The 23,551-nt window shown below is 33.8% G+C and overlaps 3 protein-coding genes across 3 annotated transcripts; 1 reads left to right on the top strand and 2 right to left on the bottom strand.

Annotated features, from left to right (window-relative positions):
• Positions 1-1,724: 1,724 nt before the first annotated feature.
• Positions 1,725-6,590, top strand: LOTGIDRAFT_223620 (hypothetical protein; the record flags this gene model as incomplete). The annotated part of the gene is made up of 9 exons (XM_009069057.1): positions 1,725-1,973; positions 2,217-2,308; positions 2,605-2,761; positions 3,153-3,284; positions 3,827-3,911; positions 4,367-4,494; positions 5,254-5,441; positions 5,968-6,005; positions 6,481-6,590. The coding sequence occupies 9 exons, from the start codon at positions 1,725-1,727 to the stop codon at positions 6,588-6,590; spliced, it is 1,179 nt and encodes a 392-aa protein (XP_009067305.1).
• A 4,331-nt stretch (positions 6,591-10,921) lies between these two features.
• Positions 10,922-16,215, bottom strand: LOTGIDRAFT_237195 (hypothetical protein). The gene is made up of 7 exons (XM_009069056.1): positions 15,869-16,215; positions 14,287-14,328; positions 13,745-13,932; positions 13,089-13,251; positions 12,727-12,762; positions 11,885-12,016; positions 10,922-11,631 (listed from the first exon to the last, which is right to left on the bottom strand). The coding sequence occupies exons 1-7, from the start codon at positions 15,894-15,896 to the stop codon at positions 11,459-11,461; spliced, it is 762 nt and encodes a 253-aa protein (XP_009067304.1). The 5' UTR covers positions 15,897-16,215; the 3' UTR covers positions 10,922-11,458.
• Positions 16,216-19,337: 3,122 nt separating this feature from the next.
• LOTGIDRAFT_135458 (hypothetical protein) lies at positions 19,338-23,494 on the bottom strand (the record flags this gene model as incomplete). The annotated part of the gene is made up of 8 exons (XM_009069055.1): positions 19,338-19,442; positions 19,836-19,866; positions 20,572-20,660; positions 21,366-21,486; positions 21,788-21,881; positions 22,350-22,445; positions 22,813-23,016; positions 23,392-23,494. The coding sequence occupies 8 exons, from the start codon at positions 23,492-23,494 to the stop codon at positions 19,338-19,340; spliced, it is 843 nt and encodes a 280-aa protein (XP_009067303.1).
• Positions 23,495-23,551: the final 57 nt, after the last annotated feature.

Raw genomic sequence — 23,551 nt, 5'->3', positions numbered from 1 at the left:
TTAACGTACTGAAACGTACCTTTCATTCCATCTTTAATGAAAACTTCTGTATCTCTTTCTAACTGAAGTTTACTTATTATATTTATCAGTTTATTAGAATCTGGAACAACAAAAATAGTATAAAATGAAATAAAAAAATTTATAAAGTTTTTATACTTTGATCTGGAGTGTAGCAATGAGTTTACTCTTAATCTCCAGCCAATGGAAACTGATCTAACATTTCACCTAAAGCTGCGCCCTAAAGGTATGGTTTGGGTTGAAGATATTATTATCTGGGCATAGATTAGACAAAAATCGCGTCAGACATTACATTTGGATCTTAGTTGTCAGCGCTATATACTTAAATACACTATGTGATGTCTCGCAAAATCCTACGGTCAATAGAGCGATAAGCAAACACAAGACGAGTCCAGTTTACAACCAATGTGGGCTCACATATCACAACGAAAATTTGGCCTTTTAACAGTGTCGGGGGCATAGGCATAATATAATTTAAGAAGCGAGATGGCCTACTTGATGAAGATGATGACCTCATATTTTCAGGAACAGGGGTCATAAACAAAGCCTTCCTGATGTGGTCCCCATTAGCTTTTGGTGTTCTTGTTGTATTTGACATGGTTATCTAAAAGTAATTTTACATTTTATCACAACTATTTCATAAAAATCGAAAAGCTTTTTTGTCTAATTTTATGTTGTTTACATCGCAAATCCAAACTAACCTCCTCAACGAAAAATCGATAGAAGGGGAGATAATTTCTAGGACTCTTTCTAAACTTTTTATTCAGAGAGTTGCAAAGGTCAAGGTTGCTGTTCTTGTCAGAAGAGACAAATGAACAGGATAGACTTCCCTAAATGCGATAAATTTAGGTAAGTATAGATGTAGCCTCTAAGATACAGAGAGAGGTATGCGGTCACCTGTGAAGAGATCATAGTTTAGAATGTTAAAGAAAGGCAGTAAACGGCCTTGGAGTATCCTTATCTCTCATTCTCAAGTTTTTGTTGAGGTGAGGAGGTTTATCTCGTCACTCTCTCAATTTTCTTTTCAAACGCATTCTCCATTCCTGTCAAATATTCATCATAAATTCTGGCACTGAGACAACTAAATTGTTCAATCAACCAAGCCATATTGTCCTAGACATGTACAATGATTGGCTTCAGGCACTTTGATACCTGAGGCTAATTGACATGATTAGAGAAGTGGTCAGTGGTCACTTGTCATGTCACAATTTCATAAGCTACAAGTTTTTATTGCTTTCACCTTTTAGTTACTCATGACCTTTCTAGGAGTGACTTTTGTATTTAACATTGACATCATTGGGATCAATATTGGTTTAATTCAGAAAGTAATTGTTGTTTTTCTGTAGCCCCCTGCACCAAGGCCTATTTACGAAAGAATATTATATTTATTCATAGGCCTCTAGAACCTGGAGTTTTAAAATCTTACTCTGTTGTTATGCGATCTTCAGACATCTTGACTTTTTCAGTCTACTGAAGTTTTATGAATTACCAGTACTTATTGTAAGCTATATACATTTTTGCTAATGTCATTGTTGTTTTTATTTTTAAATTTTAATTACCATAAACATATTTATTTTTCAGAATAATGAGAGATAAACTTTCGAGATCAAAAACAGCGAAAATCATTTAATAAAAGAAGCCGGATTAACTTAATAAATTTACATCTATCTTCTAAAGTTTTGGAGAAAAGTCTACATTCTGACAAGATGGGCAGATGTTGCCGCCATATTGGAACATGGAGACAGATATTTCATTGGGGACCAATTTTAGCTTTATCAGTGATATTTATGATTTCTATTGTGGCTGTAGAATGTGACTTGATGTATTGGCCACCTTATACTATAGGAGGTGTCCTCAATCTAGCTGTATTTCTGACCTGGGTTTCATTGACATTATATAATTATTTTCGAGCAGCCTTATTGGGACCAGGATTTGTGCCTTATGGATACATACCTGTAAGTATAAGTAATAAAATCACAAAATTTGTCAGTTTTCTCTGCTTGCAAATTCCTCAGTTGCTGATTTTTGTATTACCTATCTGTGTGTGAATAAATGAACAGTTATTTTCCAAATGGACTTAAAAATGCATAGTCTCATCAATGTCCATATATTGTATAAATTTTTGAATTGTATAGGAATTTTTTTTTTCATTGTGCTCTATATTTGATTTTTTGAAATCTGATATTTTATGTTTTAAGGAAAATGAGGCAGATAGAAGTAAATTACAATATTGTCAGTTTTGTGAAGGATATAAAACACCTAGATCTCATCATTGTAGAAAGTGTGATAGGTGAGTAGGCTTCCTGTGGATGGAAATCTCACGGTAATGCAAATTGGTTGCATATGATAGCATTGTAGTAGGGCAAATGTTATAGGTTTTCTAACATTATATTTTACATGTGAGGTCAACAATTTTGCAAAAATATAGAATTAGTGAACTATTAAAAAAACACAAGTACAAACGATTCACACCGCAAAACAAAACTCGAAGTAAGACACAGAAGAATTAAAAGGAAATTTTTTTTAAATTAATTGAGAAGATAAAATGTGATTAGTAGAATAATGCTATATATATTGATATTTTAGATGTGTTATGAAGATGGACCACCATTGTCCATGGATCAATACTTGCTGTGGTCATTTAAACCATGGTAGTTTTATATGGTTTTTATTTTTTGCCCCATGTGGTTGTATACATGCACTTTCCATTCTCATTCCTTCCATTTATAAAGCTTTAAACTTTGTAAGTATCTTTATTTTATTTTGTTATTTTTTGATTACCAGTATTATTTCTCAGTCTTATAATAATATTATAGAATTTCAACATATAAAGGGTTGACTCTTAGGGCCGTATGCAGCGCTCTTACCTTGACTAAAGTTGAACTTTGGCTAAAGTCGAACTTTGGTCAAAGTTTAGTTACTTCCAAACAGCTATAATTCTCTGAGACTGCTTGTGCTAAGCACGACCAAACTTGAGTTCTTTCAACTAGTAAAGCAGTATTTACAGATCTCTATCCTTTACATTCTGTTCAAATAATTCAACACTGTGATGTTCAAGATTTAAGTCAACTGTTTCTTAAATTGACCCCAATGTGTATACCTCTCTTAAAGGCTTTAATAATTTTCTGTTACAGCACTGGTATTACCATTATAGACGTAATGAACCATTAGTAGAGTTAGGTGTTTATGGGTTTATTGTATCAATGTTTGCTATAGGACTAGCTATAGGGGTTATAGTTGCTGTAGGCATGTTATTTTATATCCAGGTAAGACTCTATTTGATGCTTGTATCAAACATTTAGAACAAACCTGATTGTCAAGTTGTACCTTATTGGATATTGAGGTGTTCTGTAGCACAGATTGTTAGAGTGCTAGAATTTATACATGATGTCATTTGCTTGGTAATGTCATACAAATGGTATTTGTGGCTTCTAATCTCAGCATCTGGTCATGTTTCCTCATTTCTTCAGTCAACCCAGCTGTAAATGGGTACAAATAATCTGGGAAAGATATATGCATAGATAGACTAGCTAGTAGAAAGATCCTCATGAACCTAAGTTGTTATCCTTGGTTGTTTCCAAATTAAAAATAGTTGGAAAAGTATTAGGTTGTCCTAAAAAAGTGGCATTATATTTTATTCTACAATTAATTAAAAGCTCCATTTTGTACCATCAAATCATGGCATGTGAATGCCAAAAGACAAATTGACTCTTCTAAACAAGTTGGACTCCTGTAGAACCTATTTTCAAGCTAACAACACTTTCGATATTGAATTGAAAATAACTGTTTTTTTGTTAAATTGTTTCAGTTTAAAAGTGTGTGGAAGAATGAAACTGGAATAGAATCTTGGATTATAGAAAAGGCAAGTAGATCTCACAAAATATTATTTGAAAGTTCTATCATCGGACATGAATGGCATATCGTCACTGTTATGGGCAGACTCAAAAAGGTGTAATTTTATGGGAGATGCCCCAATCCATTTTTAGATCTCTAAAATTTTCTCCATGACAAAAGCCAAAACATTTGGTATCAATACAAAGCTGAACCATTAATGAATCCATCAAGACATTTCTGGATATTGTCCAATGTCCAAGTGCCTTACTCAGTACCACAATATAATTGAAGGGTAGGCTTAACCTAAGGATTTAAGTTGAAGAGTACTGGAGAGTTCCAGTTGAACGAAGCCGGTCTGCTGTACACACCAAATCAAGGATGTCCTATAGGAGAGTTATCTAGATATAGATAATAACTAAGTATTTCTTTAGCCTTTCAGTATAAAAAAGTGATCATAAGTTTAAATTATATTTCTAGGCAGAAGATAGATTAAGAGGGGAAGATGAAACTGAAGAGTTTATTTATCCCTATAATCTAGGATGGAAAGATAACCTACGTCAAGTATTTACCTTTAAAGGTCGTCCTAAATCTGATGGTTACACATGGGAAGTTGTAGATGGCTGTGACCAATTTACTTTTACAGTATGTATTATAGTTTTATTATTATCTATACAAATTTTACTGGTTAATAACACTGTGTAATATATATCTATATTGCAATATGACTTTTGATGACCTTAATCTTAGGATCAATGCATTTTTATATGCCCACATCTCTCTATGTGGTCATATATTGTCAGCATCCCCATCCGTCTGTCCGTCCTTCAACATTTGCTTGTAAATGCTCTAAAAACTAGATTTTTTGATGGAATTAAATGAAATTTGGTATGTGTATACATATTCATAAAAGGAAGATCAAGTTCGAATTTGATCTATTTTCGACCGTTAGAAGCAGAGTTATTGATCTTGGCCCAAAATCTTGAATATTTACCATCCACATGCCGTGGTGGGCGTATTAGCTGTCGTCCACTATCTTATATCAATGTAAGTCATATTTTCAGCTTTAAGATCTAATGAAAGATATTCCAAGTCTTAGAATTTTTTTCAATTTGATTCCCTTTGAGTTAAGTACTGTGGTAGCTGTTACTTACTCTTCTCCAACTCTTGATGCCACTTGCAACCAGAATTGTAGACTTATTTTCAGAGGATTCACAAGGTTGAGATTATTTTTATAAGTATATCAGGAATAATACCCTTTGTCTTAAAGGGAGGAGACAAATTGCCATATCCATGTTTCTGTGATGACTTTTACCCATTGCACACTGCATTGCTTTGCCTATTATCATTAGGTCAATCAGTATCAGAAAAGGATTTAAAACTCCCATTTCATCTCATTTTTAGGTAGAACAAATAAAACAGAAAGCTGAGAAGAGAGAAAGAACTATAATGTACAGTATAACTAAGAAATTTAGTGGTGCTATGATACCATTATGTCATGGCTGTAAAGTTATGTGTTGTTTTCCCTGTACTGATGAACCTAGAATAGCTCTAGATATAGGTGATAAAGTACTGGTTACTAGGTGGAAAAAGTAAGTAAACCCTCCCTTAAAGGGATTGTAAAGAGGTTTTCTACAAAAAATTTATGTATATCGGAGACTCATCCCATTTTCAATCAAAACTAAGCGTTTTATGATGTCACCCCTGGGAAATTTGCTCGTATCACATAAGACTTTTGTGGGAGTGATGTCACAAACACATAGTTTTAGTAGAATTGCTAGAACTACAGATGTCTGATTGAAAATTGGAAAAGTGCAAATTGATGCTATCATTGTCCCTGATACACATATACAATTTAGAAAATCTCTTTTAAGCTAAAATTAATACTTTTTGAGGGATGCATTGAGCAAGTTAAATAATGTAAATGACTAACTTATAGAGCTTATAATTAGCCATCAATAACACTTTCCAGAATGAAATTCCAGTGTTGGTGCTTGTCAAATTGATTAAATTCATACTGAGGAAAGTGACAATTGCTATTTTATCCATGTAAAATCTCTAAAGGAAATGTAGTCTTGGATATCTTATTGTAAATCTTTATTTATTCTCTATTTTCAGACACTGGTTATATGGGACTAAAATCATTAAAGATCAAGGTAAAATATTCTTTTTCTCTGCATGGAATTTATTTCTGATGATTTTAAAGGGACAGGTGCGCCATTTTGGGGGGAATGATTTTAGTCTTAAATATATGTAAATAGTCTTCAGAAGTACTAGCAATGTACGAAAATCGCACGAAAATTGCATAATTCCTTTAAAATACTTCAAACTAGGAATTTTACTCAGTATTTCTATAGTTGTCTTTTCTATATATCACAGAGTATCTTAAATTGACGAGTCGTCATTTTAACATTCAAACGTGGTTAATTCTGGACACACATGGATATGAAGTCCCAAATTTCGATGGTGAGCTGTAATCACTATTACTGATGGGCTTGGCTAAAACAAAAACGTATCTGAGACTAAAGTATGATTGGTCGAAAAAAAAGGCAAACCTGTGCATCTTGTTAATTGAAACATTTCAAATTTTAAATATGATATTTGATTTCTATGACTTGGTTTTTTTTTCAGAAAATAACAAAAGAATAAGAGGATGGTTTCCGAGACATTGTGCTGCAGAAATTATTGGTGATACATATATCAATGGCTCCAGTATTACTAATGGTAAAAAAGTGGATTAATGCATTCAGAGGTTTGGTCATGCCTGAATACCTATTTATTATGTTGAAGGAAGGAAATCTTACTTTATTGTAGTTTAAATGAGGTCAGAAGCTTGCTGACTGAACTATTCTGTTATCATCCAGAAGATTTTCATTTTTGATGTACAGGCTAGAAATTATATTTTTGTATGTTTAAGGGATTTTAAAAGGGTTTTCTAAACCTTATATATGTATCTGGGACATTGATAGCTTCAATTTGTACCATTCCATTTTTCAGTCAGACATCTGTGGTTCCTGCAATTCCACTAAAACTATATGTTTTATGATGTCACTATCGCAATGGGCCTAATATATAAGCAAATTTTGTAGTAGTGACGTGATCAAGTACTTAGTTTTAGTGGAATTGCAGGAACCTCAGAGATCTGACTAAAGATTGGAAAAATGGAAATTGATGCTATCAGTGTCCCCAAACACATGCAAAGTTTAGAAAACCTCTTTACAATCTCTTTAAGTATTTATCTAGGCTACAATTACTAGATTGAATAAAAATCTACAGACACAATCCACTTTTAAAAACAAAATTATTTTGTGTCATTAAAATATTAGCTCTCAGTATAATAAAAATATGATTTGAGCTCTTTTTGGTATGATTCAAGATTTTGGCAAAATTTTCGCTGTTATTGTTGAGAATTTGAGATTTTTGTATTATATTTTAAATGTGTTGGCTAGTAAGAATTTATGTTTTAAACACTGTGTATGAGATCCTCCAAGCACAGCACAAATGTCAAGGATAGAAACGTGTTCACATCAGGAGCTCTAAGCATGGACATTCCGCTTTACTTTTAGATAGAATTAATTGTTAAACAGACAAACCACAAGCAATTTATAATGGTATAACAGTTATACTATAACTCATATATAATTAAGGAAATTAATTGTACAGCTGGTGTTTATTATAGCTTTTTTCTGCTGATGTGAACACATATCTGATTGACTATATGGGCCGAGCTTGGTATAGATTGGAAAATATCTTCGTTGCATTTTGAATTTTGTAACACAATTGATTCAACATTCTTGTGTATTATTCTCGTAAAACTTAATTTAAGATGAATTTAATATTACCACCATCTGATTGGTCAATCACTAAAAATCAGTTTTTTATTGATTTTTATTATCCAATCAAATAGCAGTATTTATTAAAAGCTGGATTTGATCTTAGTTAAGTGTTAAAGAATAAGGCCATTGGTAGTTAGAATTTGCACATATTGGGATTTTATACTGATTTTAAAGGTACATCTTCTCATTTTTCATAAATTCTTCACTGTAATTACCATTGTCTTCAACTTTATGTTTCACGTTTTAGAATATAAACTTATAAATTATTACAATACCCACTTTAAAGAGACAGATTCGCCATCCGTTTGACCAATCGTACCTTACTCTCAGAAAGTGAATATTTTTAACTAAGCCAATCAGTTAGTGTTCACAACTCACTGGAGAAATTTATGCCTTCAAATCCATGTGTGTCCAGAATTATCCGCGTTTGAAAGTTAAAATGACGACTCATCTTTTCTTGAGACTCTGCAATATTTAGAAAAGAAATAAAAGTGAAATTTCTAGTTTTGAAATATTTTTGAAGGGATTATGCGATTTTTGTAGTTTTAGTATTTCTGAAGACTATTTACATATTTTCGAGATCCATTGAAATGGTGAAACTGTCCCTTTAAGACAATGTGGTTTGATATTTTATTATTTTGCAAAAACATTTGACTTACTGGCAAATACAGCTGAAATGATATTACCAGTTTAATATAGAATTCCATTTATTAGGGAACCATGACTCATCAGTCTGTTGTTTATTTTGATGTTTGTTAGCTTTACATAGTTTCAGTTATTATATTTTAGATATTCAATATAGTCCAAGAATTTCAATATGCAATTATGTATATATTAGATAATTTATTTATTATATATATATATATGTTTGTATTATGTCTTATACAATAACAAAATATTTTCACTGTTAAAATAGTGCTTTACATATCAATTGTAGAGTTGTATAGAAATATTAAAATAAAACCTGAAACATGTTATTACTGAGTACAACATGTTTATTTAGGTTCTGTTTTAATATTTCTTATGTCTTATATACAATAACAAAATATTTTCACTGTTCAAATAGTGCTTTTGATGTATACATCAATTGTAGCGCTATATGGAAAAATATTAACACCACTGTTAAAATAGTGCTCAATACATCAATTGTAGAGAGATATAGAAATATTAAAACGACTGTTAAAATAGTGCTCAATACATCAATTGTAGAGAGATATAGAAATATTAAAACGACTGTTAAAATAATGCCCAATACATCAATTGTAGAGCTATATAGAAATATTAAAACGACTGTTAAAATAATGCCCAATACATCAATTGTAGAGCTATATAGAAATATTAAAACGACTGTTAAAATAATGCCCAATACATCAATTGTAGAGCTATATAGAAATATTAAAACGACTGTTAAAATAGTGCCCAATACATCAATTGTAGAGTGATATAGAAATATTAAAACCACTGTTAAAATAGTGCTCAGTACATCAATTGTAGAGTGATAGAGAAATACCACTGTTAAAATAGTGCCCAATACATCAATTGTAGAGAGATATAGAAATATTAAAACCACTGTTAAAATAGTGCTCAATTCATCAATTGTTTTATAGAAATATGGAAATATTTTCAGGACCATGTTTTTCTAAAAAAAAAAAAATTCCGCATCGTATTGGGGACACATCAATTTGCACCATTCCGATTTTCAATCAGACAACTGTGGTTCCTGTAATTCCACTAAAACTTATCACAAAAGATGCTTGTATCACTTAGCAATTAGTGACATCATCGAACACATAGTTTTAGTGGAATTGAAGTTGAAAACCACTTTACAATCTCTTTAAAGCTTTTCCAAGACAAAAAAAAGAAATCAAGAATTGTAGTATTTTCCATATGCTACTCATGTAACCAGTCTGAATTATTTATATGATTATAGAATAAATACATGTACATACAAAGCATTTTGAATTTTGGATTTGATGAATGATTTTGTAATTTGCATTGTGTTCATTATAAATGTTTAATGTTAATAGTTTAATTCCACCACAGATGTCTATACATATCATTGATTTTATCAATTGCAAATTTTATACTTGTTGATTGAGACAAATAAATTATATTCTTGACATACAGTAGCTCTTATCAATTTTAAAATATTTTATTATACGCCCACATTCTCTCTATGTGGACGTATATTGTCGGCACCCCTGTCGATCCGTCCGTCCGTCCGTCAACATTTGCTTGATGGAATCAAATGAAATTCGGTATGTGAATACATATTCATAAAACGAAGATCAAGTTCGAATTTGAGCTATTTTCGGCCGTTAGAAGCAGAGTTATTGCCCTTGCCCCAAAATCTTGAATATGCTATTACTCTCTTAGTTTTGAACCGATTTTGATGAAACTTAAAATGAATGTTTCGTTTTTACCATCCGCATGTCGTGAAGGGCGTATATGGCTGTGGTTCATTACTAATAGAATGTTGTGTGTGGGCATGATTTGTTAGCAGACCATAAACTATAAATATATCTTTAATGAAGGGATATACAGAATTCATCTAACTGTTTGCCCGACGTTGAAAGTACTGGTAACTCTGAAACCAATTGAGATGCAGCATTCTGGTTTATTGAACCATGTAGAACCAGACATGAGCTACCCACCCTGCAAAGCACAACCTTGTCGCATCTACGGTTTGCCCACAGTAGCGGTTTTAGTAAGTCATGTAACAGCCGCCTTTCCACAATTTATTAAATTCATATCTCTTGTTGCAAACTATCACGATTTGAACTGTTTTACCAAATAGTCTATTTTGTTTTATCTATCTGAAATAAAAGGACGATCCCCAATACAGTTTCACTTTAATAGCTTCGGAAATACATGTACATTGAAATCCACTAAAAATCAAATTTTATATAGAATTTGTTCAGGTTTAGTGTTAAGATGAAATGAGAATTTAACTCATAGGTCTAGAAAGCACGGGCCTAGGTCCGAAGTAAGAACTATTTTTATTTAGTGCTCGCTAAATAAGCTTGATTTCCTTCTCTGAACGTGAAGGAGGATCACAGGAGATGTTTTTTGATGGGAAATGGTTAGTTAATATACCCAAATTCATTTTAGAAAATTTCTGCACAATCCCATTAGTTCCACTCACTGTGAACCCAAAAGGAGTTCGAATTTAGATCTCAAGTTCGACATTAAAAAAAAAGAATAACGATAGCGGTATGTGAATTTTAAATAAAAATAAAATTACAGAGTTTATTTCCATTAAAAAATATAACAATAAATAGGCTACATTTAAAAAATTAGTCATGTAGTGTCAAAAGTTAAAACTATAAGCTTATATTGTGACCAAGGCACTTTAAAGGCATCCCGTCCTCTACTTTCATTATTCAAGTTCACAACCCAGTATGTTATAGCATTCGGATATAAATCACAAACTCTCTTAAAGCGGGATTCCCACAGAAATCTTATTTCAATGTACATCGACATTATTCTTAAAGGTGGATGTCTGCATATATTTCGTCCCGTTGAAAAATCCTGATGTGCATTCAATCTGATTAAAATGCTTAATAATATCTTAATGTTTCGCTTCGAGTCATTTCTGAAGGTTCCTGCAAGTTCCTGCATTTTAAAAGAGCATCATTTCCAATCAGAATTTAAATCTTTTTGTTCACTCTTTACAAGAGAAGTTATCTTTAATTATGAAACATTTTCAACTTTCAACGACGAATACGACCCCAAGTCTTCAGACTGAGCAGTAACACATATTACAGTCGAATTCATTTCAATGAACAACATTTTTCTAAGCGACCTCGCTTATCCTCTTTTTTCTCTGTCGTTTTTTTAATGTGTGACCAATGAAAAACTCTTTCAAAGATATAGGCCCCCATACAGATTCCAATAAATACAACTATTCCTAAAACACTGCCTATTACATACATTATTCCTAAAGCTGAAAAACAAGGAGAATGTATCTTTAGTTTTAGTTTTCAGAGGACACGGTCCGGAATATTGGCACCCGTTTTCGCAGCAATTCAAAGAAATTTGCAGTTGCAGTTGCAGTAGACAAAAAAAAATGGGCTACAATATATAAAGAATCTTAAAGCTATCATGCTCTAAAAGAATAATCTAGACTTCAAGATTATAGCAAAAATATCTAGTCCATTTATTGGGGTAACATCTTAAATAAATAAAAAAATACTTACTCATATCTAATCCTTTACAATGACCCTCATCACAATCTGCATCATCACATCCACAATCGTTGAAACCATCACATAAATAGGATGCCGATACACATTCTTTATTGGTACAGCTCAGTTCGTAAGATTTACATTCTGTAAATAAGCATTATCACTGTGAATATATGAGATCATTGTGATACATCAAAAAATGATAGTAATAGCCTAGTATTACATTAATCATGATTAACGTTGGACTAACTTTTTTGTACGTATTTTGTGTCATGGTAATAGACTATAAAATTGATCACGATATCGCATGGATCATGATATCACTTTCATCATTACGGATGCAGTACCAAGATGCTCTGAAAAGACAGGAGTACCAGGTGACATTGGAAAAGAAGACGTTCCAAAGCAACCGAGAATAAAATTTCCAGCGAAGTCTGGTCGCCATTTAAGTAACAGCTGGTATGATCGATCATGGATAGATATCATATCACATTGATCTTATTATAGCATGGATAGGTATCATAAAACATTTCCCTTATTATGGGTCATTGCTATATAACTTTCATCGTTACGAATAGCCTGGATAGATATCATATCACATTGATCTTTCTATGGGTCATTGCATATAACTTTCATCGTTGCGAATAGCATGGATAGATATCATATCACATTGATCTTTCTATGGGTCATTGCGATAGAACTTTCATCATTGCGATATAGCTTGGACAGATATCATATCACATTGATCTTATCATAGCATGGGTCACTGCAAAATAACTTTGACCATTACTATAACACCGTAAGTGATAGATATCAATATTTTAATCATATTATTGTAACATAACATATCTAACCTGTAAGTGGTGAAGTAATATTATTGATAACAGAACCTGAAATATAAAGGAAGAGGTGTGAACATTTTCTTAACAATTCATTTTATTGATTAATTTCAAAAAAGGCGAAATATGTATTGAATGTCGGAAAAGAAAATTCAGAGGAGTGGCAAAGAAACAACAACTCAAAAGAAATTACAAAACCACTATCAAAACATTATCAAAGCACTATCAAAGCGTGTTTCTACTAACGGCATAACTTGATTACAATTCGTTTTAACACAGAGATCCTTTTGAACACAACGCATCTTTATGGTAGCTGTTTAGTCTTTCAACTACATAGTAGCTTTAAGTGTGTTTTTCCAAGACATCTATACACTTACCTGCATAAACGGTTGTATAGTTAGCAAAGAGTCCAGCTCCTGCGCCCCCGTTATCACTTTGAAATAATATCCACAACCATCTCCCGGATGATCTCACACGGTGAGAAGATAAAAATGAACATGTTGAAACGTGTAGATTGGATATTACACTACCATCTCGAACCTATAATTTAAATACAGTTTTACTATCTTCTTTCTGTTCTAAGGGATTAGGGTGTAAGCATACAGACAATTCAATGAGGATTCGTATCACACACATCAAGGAAAGTGTTCGTCTAAATTTGGAAATTTAAACGTCATTTATAACAAACTAATGGATTTTATGTCCAAAAAACTTGGACTCTTATTATGGTGGTCTTGGGTTCTTATCTCGGTCGGCGTGTGAAAGACTGGTGACCTTAATAAGTCATCTTTCCTTATTATTCCAGTCGACCCAGGTGTGTAGTGCGGATAATCAGGGAAAGATCAATACCAGGAAGTTTTGCCAAGGAACAGCAGGTAGGAAGGATCTTTGACAACAGATGATGTTATTGTAAAAGGATGCTTCTTTCTTTGGTTCTTCTGGAGTCCACTGGGAACATTAAGATTCTCTTTAATCAATGACAATGGGATGATTAAAAAACCCAATGCTAGAATATGTAAAACAACCAATTTACCTGAATAAAATCTAAACAAATTGAGTTAACACTCTGACCACCGAATGTAATATCAATATCTATTTGGTACATACTCGGTGCCTCCATGATCCAGATACATCTGGTATTATTAGGGTAGGGATCAGGATAATTTGGTGATGACAGACTTCCAATTGATGACGTAGTGAGGGATATGAAAGATCCACATCCTGCAAAATATAACGTTTATTACGTCAGCAAATACACATTCAAAACATAAGTATTATCTTATTCAATTGGCTGAAAGGGACAGATTTGCCATTTTTGGGCGTTGATTTGGGCCTTGAATATAACTACATGTAAAATAAGAAATGGCGAACTTTTAAGTTTCCAGGCATATATTGTGTGGATATTAATGATATTAGACGTTATGAATGATAGCATTGCAGGATGATTTCGTAACGCTCTGGAAAGTTATACAATACTTTTTTGCATTGTAAAGGGGTCAAACGTCGGGTGGTAAACGACAATCAGCAATGAACTTGAAAGGTATTATTTGAATTTAAAGATAATCATGAACTTACCTTCAACATGTGAAATGATCAAAATGATTAAGAAAATGAAACCTAAAAAAGAAATAAATATGCATTGTACATAATATATAATGACGTCATTACTGAAGTTAAAACCCTTTATTCTAATTAACTGCAGACGAACCCGAAGTCAGAATTCAATCTTGAAAATGATACAGGTTGAAGGAATTAAACTCTTTAATAAAGTATAAAAATCAGACGAAAGTTTAGCCAATTCTAAGCGAGTCTGAATCTACCAGGCTTCTATATTTTCTAGCAGTAATTAAAATGCATACTTTGTATGGTCGCTATAGAGACAATCTTTAAGACTTTGGCACAAATTATGCAAAGAAACTCTGGGGAATTTCAGACAACAGTTTTTTGTCCTGTAATGCTTGAAGGAAATTCAAAATGAAATGAGTTTTACGTCCTACTTTTCTGCTCCGTATGGGCTAATGAAGACGGGCAACGCCAGGATGCAATGGGGGAAATTTTGCCAACTGTCGTGGGATCTTGAACGTGCACAGCCTGTAGCACACGGGGCCTCGGTTTATTGTCCCATCCCAACGACTAGACGCTTTTTCCATGCCAGCCCCTCTAACCTGCATCACTGACAGGAGGAAACCGGGTTAAAAAAAATCCGAAGGTCTCATCTCGACCTATGCCGGGATTGAACATTGGACCTGCAGGTTATCGAGTAATCGTCTGACTCACTGAGCCACCGCGGCTTCCAGAAAGAAATACAAGACAGATGACATAGATGATGCTATATCGCTTTGTTCTCCAGATAAGTTCAAAGAATACCTTATATTGAAATATAAGTTGTTGTATACTACATTTGAGATCAATCATTTCTTATGCCATGCGAAATCATTGAGAGAACCTTACTACATTGTACTATAGCAGAAATTCTAAAACTTAAAACCACATAGTAGTCATGGACGGGTAGCGTTATATTTATGGAATAAGACAAAAGCTATATCTAAACTTGTAATTTGATAATTGAAGTACTGGAGCAGAACGTTCAGATATTAATTTTTGATTGAACATTGATCGTCTGCTAATTGTAATTGTTCATTTTACTATGATCTTATACAGAAGTCAATAATACAATCATATGTTACTGCATCTCTAATAGGAAAGTATACAGATATTTTTCTACAAGTAGATCCATGGTTTCATAACATACTAAGGCACTTTGACACTGAGGCAATTTTTGACGGCGACTGATTTCAAGGAATTCAAATGAAATGTACAAACATTCGTGACGTCACTAATCTTGATATTCCACACAAAAAATAGGTGACGTCAAAATATCCGTACTGTAAAGATAACGATATCGACGTATTTCTTTTTTTTTTTTTCATTTAATGTTTTGAATATTTAGGGTGTTGGAACGAAATTCGCAATTCCGGAGTCAGGGCTATTATTGACTCTTGCTTGAATTTGAATCATATAAAAAGACCTAAATAGAACCAATGCCGTAATATGGCGTGCGCGTGCACGTGCGTCAAAGCAGGCTATTCAAGAAGGTTGGATCGGCTATAATAATATATATAATCACGAAACTAGCCAAAAAGTAAAAATTTCTTACCATAGAGCAATTCTTTAGTTATATCCATTCCTCTGACTAGAAAACGGTACAAAATAATATCTTGAAATCCTAATCCTTACACCGTATGAGTCTACATTCCACCAATACCACCTTTCTTATACACTGAGTTTTACATATTTACCGTTAAAAACCTCTATATTGGTTTATTAAACAGACATTAAAAGCACATTTCAATAACGATCTATTATAAAAGGGTCTGACCTCAAAATTACCAAAGGACATAAATAATATACATAAACAGTTAATCCTGAACAGAGGCACCTTGGTGAGTGGAAAATCCGAATAAAGTCGCTGAGAAAAACAAGACTATTCACTCGATTATGAGCCTATCAATAACGGATTTCATTGACTTAATGTTGATAAGCTATTCTTATGAATGTTAAAAGACACGAATTCGCTTGATTGAACACCGATCAGCTTTGTATCGAGGTTGACAAAGCGTATCAAAAACAAATAAACGCGATATTACATAGATACCACGGTGTATTATAGATTATACTGGTATCTCTTAATCCTAATCCGTCGCTTATATATCAGAAAGATATATATTCTTACATGGTCCTTTTATAACATAAGTGGGAATTGATCTATCCAGATATACACGCTTTAAAAATTCCCTCGTCTTGTTATGATGTGGGCTATTTTTCTTCTAGTTCAATTCTATATTTATTTTGTCCGTGTCCAAAAACCTCACGATATAAAAAAATTTTTGAGCAACACATTCGGCATATTTTGATATTATTTACGCTATGCTTTAAAAGGATTGCTATTCGCAAAATATTCTTTATCGCATAAGGCCCTTCACGGCATCATCAAACACTTATTGCGAATATTATACGATTGACCAAACTTGTTAACACATCGAGTAATTAACAACATTAAGAAGCTAGCACTTAATAAAAGTGTTTGTAACACCATTTATAAGGTAGGTGGAGCCTTCAAGCTTCGCTGTACCATTGCTGTCACTTTCTTTCATAAGACGTAGACTGCTATGTGTATCGGGGACACTGATAGGATCAATTTGCACCATTCCAATATTCACTTAGACATCTGTGGTTCCTGCAATTCCACAATTAGCAAGTGTAGCAAAATTATGTTTTTACCACATAAGGCCCTTCGCGATTAGTGACGTCATCAATCACTTATTCATTTTGGAATTGCAGGAACTACGGACGTCTGATTTACTATCTCTTTAATAATGTTGTCAGTTGTATACCTATTAGTGTATGAATATATGACGACTATTCCAGATTATCAGATATGCATTATCAGATTATCAGATTATCGGTATATGATTATGGTCATGGTCGGATCATCGACGAACTCATTGAAAAATATATTGAATAACGAAACACAGTTATGGTATACTACCCCTGAGTTTATTGTACTCAGCGTTCCAACAGTTTAAATGGCCTTAAAGGGACAGATTCGCCATCCGTTTGACCAATCGTACCTTAGTCTGAAACAGATTTGTATAAGCTAATCAGTAATAGTATTCACTGTCAAAATTTGTATCTTCAAACCCACGTGTGTCCAGAATTGTCCACATTTAAAAGTAAAAAAATGACGACTCATCTTTTGTGGAGACTCTGTCCTATATAGAAGACAAACATAGAAATGTAAAGAAAATTCCAAGTTTGAAGTATACTTGAAGGAATAATGCGATTTTCGAACAGATTTAGTGCTTCTGAATGCTATTTTCATAAATCAACCCCAGTTTTGCGAGAATCTTTGAAGAGTGTTGTATTATATATATCATATCGACTATAAAACTAACACTCGGCCACAAACAAAGACCTATTGTGCAATACAACTACCAACGACCGATAGGGTCAGGATAGGTAGTCAAATACCTATTGTCCAAAGATATTTAATTATTTATATTTTATTACTTGACCACCAGTTCAACTACCTGGGTTACTCTATCTCATCTGATTCCAAGATCGACAACAGACTCGCCAAAGTAAACAGCACATTCGGCAGACTACACTAACACGGGAAAGAGAGACACACAGAAATTACAGTGCAGTTGTGTTAAGCACATGTTTCTGTGTCTTCGGTCATCTATCGCAATCAATTGAAACTTTTCGAAAGATTCCACCAAAGCTGTCTCAGCACCGTCCTGGAAATCCATGGTGTCCTGGAGAAAGCAGAGATCGCCATGATGCAGCACAGAGGCCAACTACGTCTACAGAATAGGGGACCAATGACTGCTATATCCAAATATAGAATCCGAGGTGCAATTGCAAACAAATACGTAGCAATATAGCACTTTCATTCTTGGTACATCATTTTAGGGAACACAGATAACATCGTTTCTTGTTAATTCTGGTTCTCGATTGCCAGTGACTGAATAACTCTTTGTTTATGAATATTTTACCCATATGTGTGTGTTGGGGGGTACTTAAATGTGTCCTAATTGCGGTATATACGATGGCCATTCGGCAATTCTTGACAGTTTTCATTAAGATGAATTTGTGTATATAATGCAGAGCCGTAGCATCGGAGAGAAAAATTTTGAAAAATTGAAACGATGGTTCATCTTACAATATATTGTGGCAAAAAGTATCAAAAATGGCACATTTAAGTTTGCTAGAAATTGGGAGTACAATTTGGGAGTCGAACCATTTTTTTCTAATTTGCCCCCATGTACCCCCACCGGCGCCTCCATTGCCCTTTTTGACCAGATAAGTGGACATTAATTTTTGTCCCAATGTCCGTCCAATTGGCTTGAGCACCCTGAAGAGACTGCAATTTTCATCTGAGGAAAGTTTCAGAGTGCATATAGAAAGAAGCATTACCAGTGTCAAAAATTAAATAAAAAAAGAAGTGAGTTTCTTTATGAGTTTACAACATGAACTCAAATACACATACCACAAAATACAAACATAACAAATACAGTCATACTTGTTAACTCATCACCAGCAGTACTCTTCATTCAATATCCATTCAAAATTCTCAAAGGATTTCAACAAATTTCAGTCTGCAAAAATCTAATTTTTGAATTTTTATATCAATCTTAATGCTGGAAATAACCTAGCCTGAGTAGCCTTTCTATCTCAAAAAATTTGCCAAAATGGCACAAAGCACACACTGGACAAAAATTTGTCTTTGTTATTTTTGAGAAACAGGGACCAGGCAGTTGTCAGATTAGCGTTTTGATTAAGACATCATTTTGTATTTCCATTAATGTGGATTACAGGATTAATGCATGAGTATTTAATGGAGCTCAAATACAATTCATCACAACTAACAAAAATATTCTTAATTTTATAAATGTTTTCACTCAATGCCTCATGTATACTCTTCCTACAGACAATAGATATTTCTCAAAAAATCTCATAATTCAGCCTGCACAATCACTTTGATTTGCTCTGAAAAAACAAAAATTCTGGCAGCTGTGTCTTTCCCTACTGATTTAGTTATATTTCTTTATCTATAGATTAAGTTATGTATTCACTGGTTGCATCATGGCCACATTCTGTGCATTCTGACTGAGGAAAGCTAAATGACCTTTGTTACATTTATTAGCATAATGACCCTTCTCTCCACACTGAAAATTAAAAAAAAATTAATTATTAGCTTTTATTTATTATTGTTTAAGCAAAAATAAAACTAACTACACAGACTGTAACACATAGGGAATTTCCCAAACAAAATACATAGATGCTTTGTCTAAGTTAATCCTCTTTGTGAGGTTCTAAAGCACAGTTGGTTAGAGCGTTGGTTGCTGTGGGTTCTGATCTCGATCAGCATATGAAAGTCCGATGACTTTGAATAAGTCATCTTCACTCATAATTCTAGTCGTCCCAACTGTAAATGGGTACGGATAATCCCGGAAAGATCAATGCCAAGAGGTTTGGCCAAGGACCAGATGGTAGAAAGGATCCTTAATTGTGAATTAGTTGTTATCCTTGTAAAATATAGTAGTTTCTTTCTTTCTTACCTTATAGCATGTAACTTGATCTAAAGGTCTTCTACCATCAGATAAATGCTGTTCATTAACTATCATAGCAGTCTACAATAGAAAATATATAAACTAGTGTCCAAAAGAAACGATACCAACTTATTTTCAAAATTGTTTTTTACTAAGTGAATTGTCTAATATGAAAACATGCCAATTCGTATTGCACATCCCAAACACAGCATAGTCGATAAAAATACCGAGAACACGTGATCACTTCCGGGAAAAAACGTAAATTTCATGAAAGTGACATTTCCCTCTCTAGTATGTTCTGCACGTGCATAAAAACGGTATAAAACGGCTGATCAGACAAGTTGATATCACAGCAACAAAAAGAACACAAGATATGCCACGTTTGACAGCCATCGAGAGAGAGAGAGCCGTTGGAATGGTCCAACAAGTAGCGACACACGTCGACGTCGCCAGAAGGTTGGGCTGCGCACGCATCACTATCACCAGGTTGATGCAGCGGTTACGTCAGACAGGTCAGACGTCAGACAGGCCCAGGAGTGGAAGACCACGAGTAACCACGCCCCGTGAAGATCGTTACATTCGGGTATTACACCTGAGGAACCGCACCGTAACAGCGACGTCCACAGCGGCTACAGCACTGGGACACAGGATCAGTCGACAGATCGTCTACAGGAGACTACGGCAGTATGGTATCCGGCCACGTCATCCCTACCGCTGACCGCTCCTGACGCCTCGACACCGGAACAACAGACTGATCTGGGCCATGCGAGTTCGACGTTGGCAACGGCGGGACTGGGCACGTGTTATGTTCTCTGATGAGAGCAGATTCCTCATCTTCAAAAACGATGGACGGCAGCTTGTATACCGACGATTTGGTGAACGTTTGGCGCCTAACTGTATCCAACAGGTCCGGCCGTTTGGAGGTGGAGGGTTAATGGTTTGGGGTGGCATATGTGGTGACGTCAAAACGAGGCTTGTCGTAATTCGTGGAAACCTTAATGCACAGTGTTATATTGATGATATCCTACGGCCTGTTGTGGTGCCCTTTATTCAGCAACAGCCTCGTGGACTCCTTTTCCAACATGACAATGCAAGGCCACACACAGCAAGATTGACACAGAACTTCCTTGCCAACGCCAACGTACAGTTTTTGCGACGTCCGGACTTGGAACGATATCTCCTCGAGGAATGGCAACGCATCACTCCCAACACTAGTTTAGAATTATAGTTGTCAAGAAAATCATATATAAGATATATATAATTTTAGTATTTAGTACCTTTTGGTCATTTTACAAAACAGTCAGAAATCAAAAATAGTCAAGTTTGGTCTTGAAGCTGGAACATTTTTATCGATTACCAAATTGAAATCGGTTATTGACAGCTGAATGATGATAAATAAGCGATTTATAATCAAAATATTAAAATCTATAAATTCCTAGTTACAAAGATAATCGATTATTTCACCAAGCCCTAATGACTGTATAATGTTGGTGTATAAATAGTTAAATAGACTATTACCTGCTGTTGTTCTGATCGAACTTGGTTAGGCATTTTATTACAATGTATAGCTTTATGTCCATATTCACCACAGAAATGACAAGTTAGATTTCCTTTCTTCACTTGTTGAGAGTTGTCTGTTACAGGAAGATCAAATTTGGGGCTATAAAAAAAAACACAATGGTAGAAAAAAAACTTCATCTGATTAAGGACTTTAATCATCTTAAAAAAAAGACATATGATGTATTATGGTCCTCTGGCACAAGTTTGCCATTGGCAATGAAATTTTCTACATGGAATCAACGAAATAGTTCTCATGTAAATATGTCAGAAAAATTTGCATAATATTTTACAAAGTTATGGCTCCCAGAGGATATATTTTCTTCATTTTGTCATTTTAGTGCTTAAAATTCAATTCCAAACTGAATTGGTTCCAATTGGCATAATAAACAGTAAAAACTTACTGAACAAATTTACAATTAGCACCATCTAAACAGAAACCATTGACATAAGATATACATAGTACTCTTCTTTGATGTCTGTTTTTACAGTTAGGCCCTGTAATACAATTTACATGAATCACTTTAATATCTATAATGTGGACAACCCATAGAAAGAAAATGATGCTCCCAAAAACACCTTATCAGCTAGCATATAACAATATATCTTGACTGAGCCACTAAAATTTAGCCAAATACAGTGGATCACTTTCCAAATAAGCCCTCTTTCACATGTAGTTGGTGAAACACCTTTTTTGGTCAATACTCAAAAGTTTATGCCTACATACCAAATCTTAGGAAAATCGGTTGAAAACTGAAAGCAGCTATTGTATTTTCACTATTCATAGTGATAGGGGTAAACAAGGTGGTTTAAGAAATTAGGGCAAATAAAAGATGGTACAAATTCTATCTCCTTGTTCAAGGTGTTAAAACAGGCATTATCACTTTGAACTATGGCCTGAACTGCCTCAAATCAAATCTTTGAAAACAGATTCAATACTGTGATTCTTCAGAAAGAGAAACTTACCATGTCGGCAAAAACCTCGATCATACCATGGACAATCTTTTATTTTCTTCTCAGGATCAATGTGAAGAAATGGACATTCTTTATTACTACACTGACCTATCAGATACAAACCAAGATTAATTAACATTATAAATCTTAGATAGATACAATATTTAAAAAACATTATCACTGATAACAGAAATCAAACTTTCAAAAACAAACTTTTCAAAGATGTCAATGACAAATCAATACCATCAACAAAAGTTTTCTTTGCCACAGGCCAAATTTTTGGTAAAAAAAAAAACATTGCTGTTAATGGTGGTATAACACTTAGACCAAAAAAGTCAGTAAAAATTACCAAGAAATATTTTGACATTTCAGATCTTAAGGGATTGTAAAGAGGTTTTTGAATTTTTTCATTTGTATGGGGGTCACATAAAATCTCTCTACAATCCCTTAAAGAATTATAAACAAGGAAACTCACCAAATTTTGAGAAGAAATAACACTCAGGCATCTTGGTCATGTCATATTCATGTAAAAATTCACAGTCATCTCCCTTTTTACACAAACCACGTAACCAATGTTTACAAACAACTGTTCTGTCACCTCTTACATGACGGAATGGACACGCTGTACCCTTATTACAACCACTTACTAAATAAAACGTACAAGTGCCTGCACCAGATTCTGAAAAATTGAAGTAGAAAATAGGTGAAGGGCCTACATAATTAAAGCTATAACTCAGGAGGTTAGAATTATGCTTCTTCTTGGCGATCAAAATCAGAACAGGTAATTTACTTTCTGACTTGAGTATACCTCACAGATTATTCATGCTGGTGCTTCATAACATTATTCATTAAACTCTGCGACAACTGTTAGTCGGAAACCCAGACTGTTTGTCTCATTAACTTATTAACAATTATGCTACTCTCTGACCATTGTGAATTTAGTTAAAGTTTGAATGTAAACTATCACAAATATTCAAAAACTAATTTTACAAAATTCGATTCGAACAGAGTTGTCAGATAGTCAACAAAGCCAAACTAAGAAAGTGAAACTCACTGTCCATTCCAGGAAAGGGCAACACTTGAGCCCCTATCTGCTGTTCCAGGGCATATTCGATATCAAATGAAAGATGGACTGTGGGGGCAACTACCTCCTGCATTTTTCAATGTTTTAGATTTGTTTTTAATAGAAAAATCCTAACAAAACATTAAACAGT

The sequence above is a fragment of the Lottia gigantea genome (assembly GCF_000327385.1).
Source record: "Lottia gigantea unplaced genomic scaffold LOTGIsca_98, whole genome shotgun sequence".
Lineage (NCBI taxonomy): Eukaryota > Metazoa > Mollusca > Gastropoda > Lottiidae > Lottia > Lottia gigantea.
Note: the sequence above shows the minus strand (reverse complement) of the source record. Positions and strands in the feature narration are given on the sequence as shown.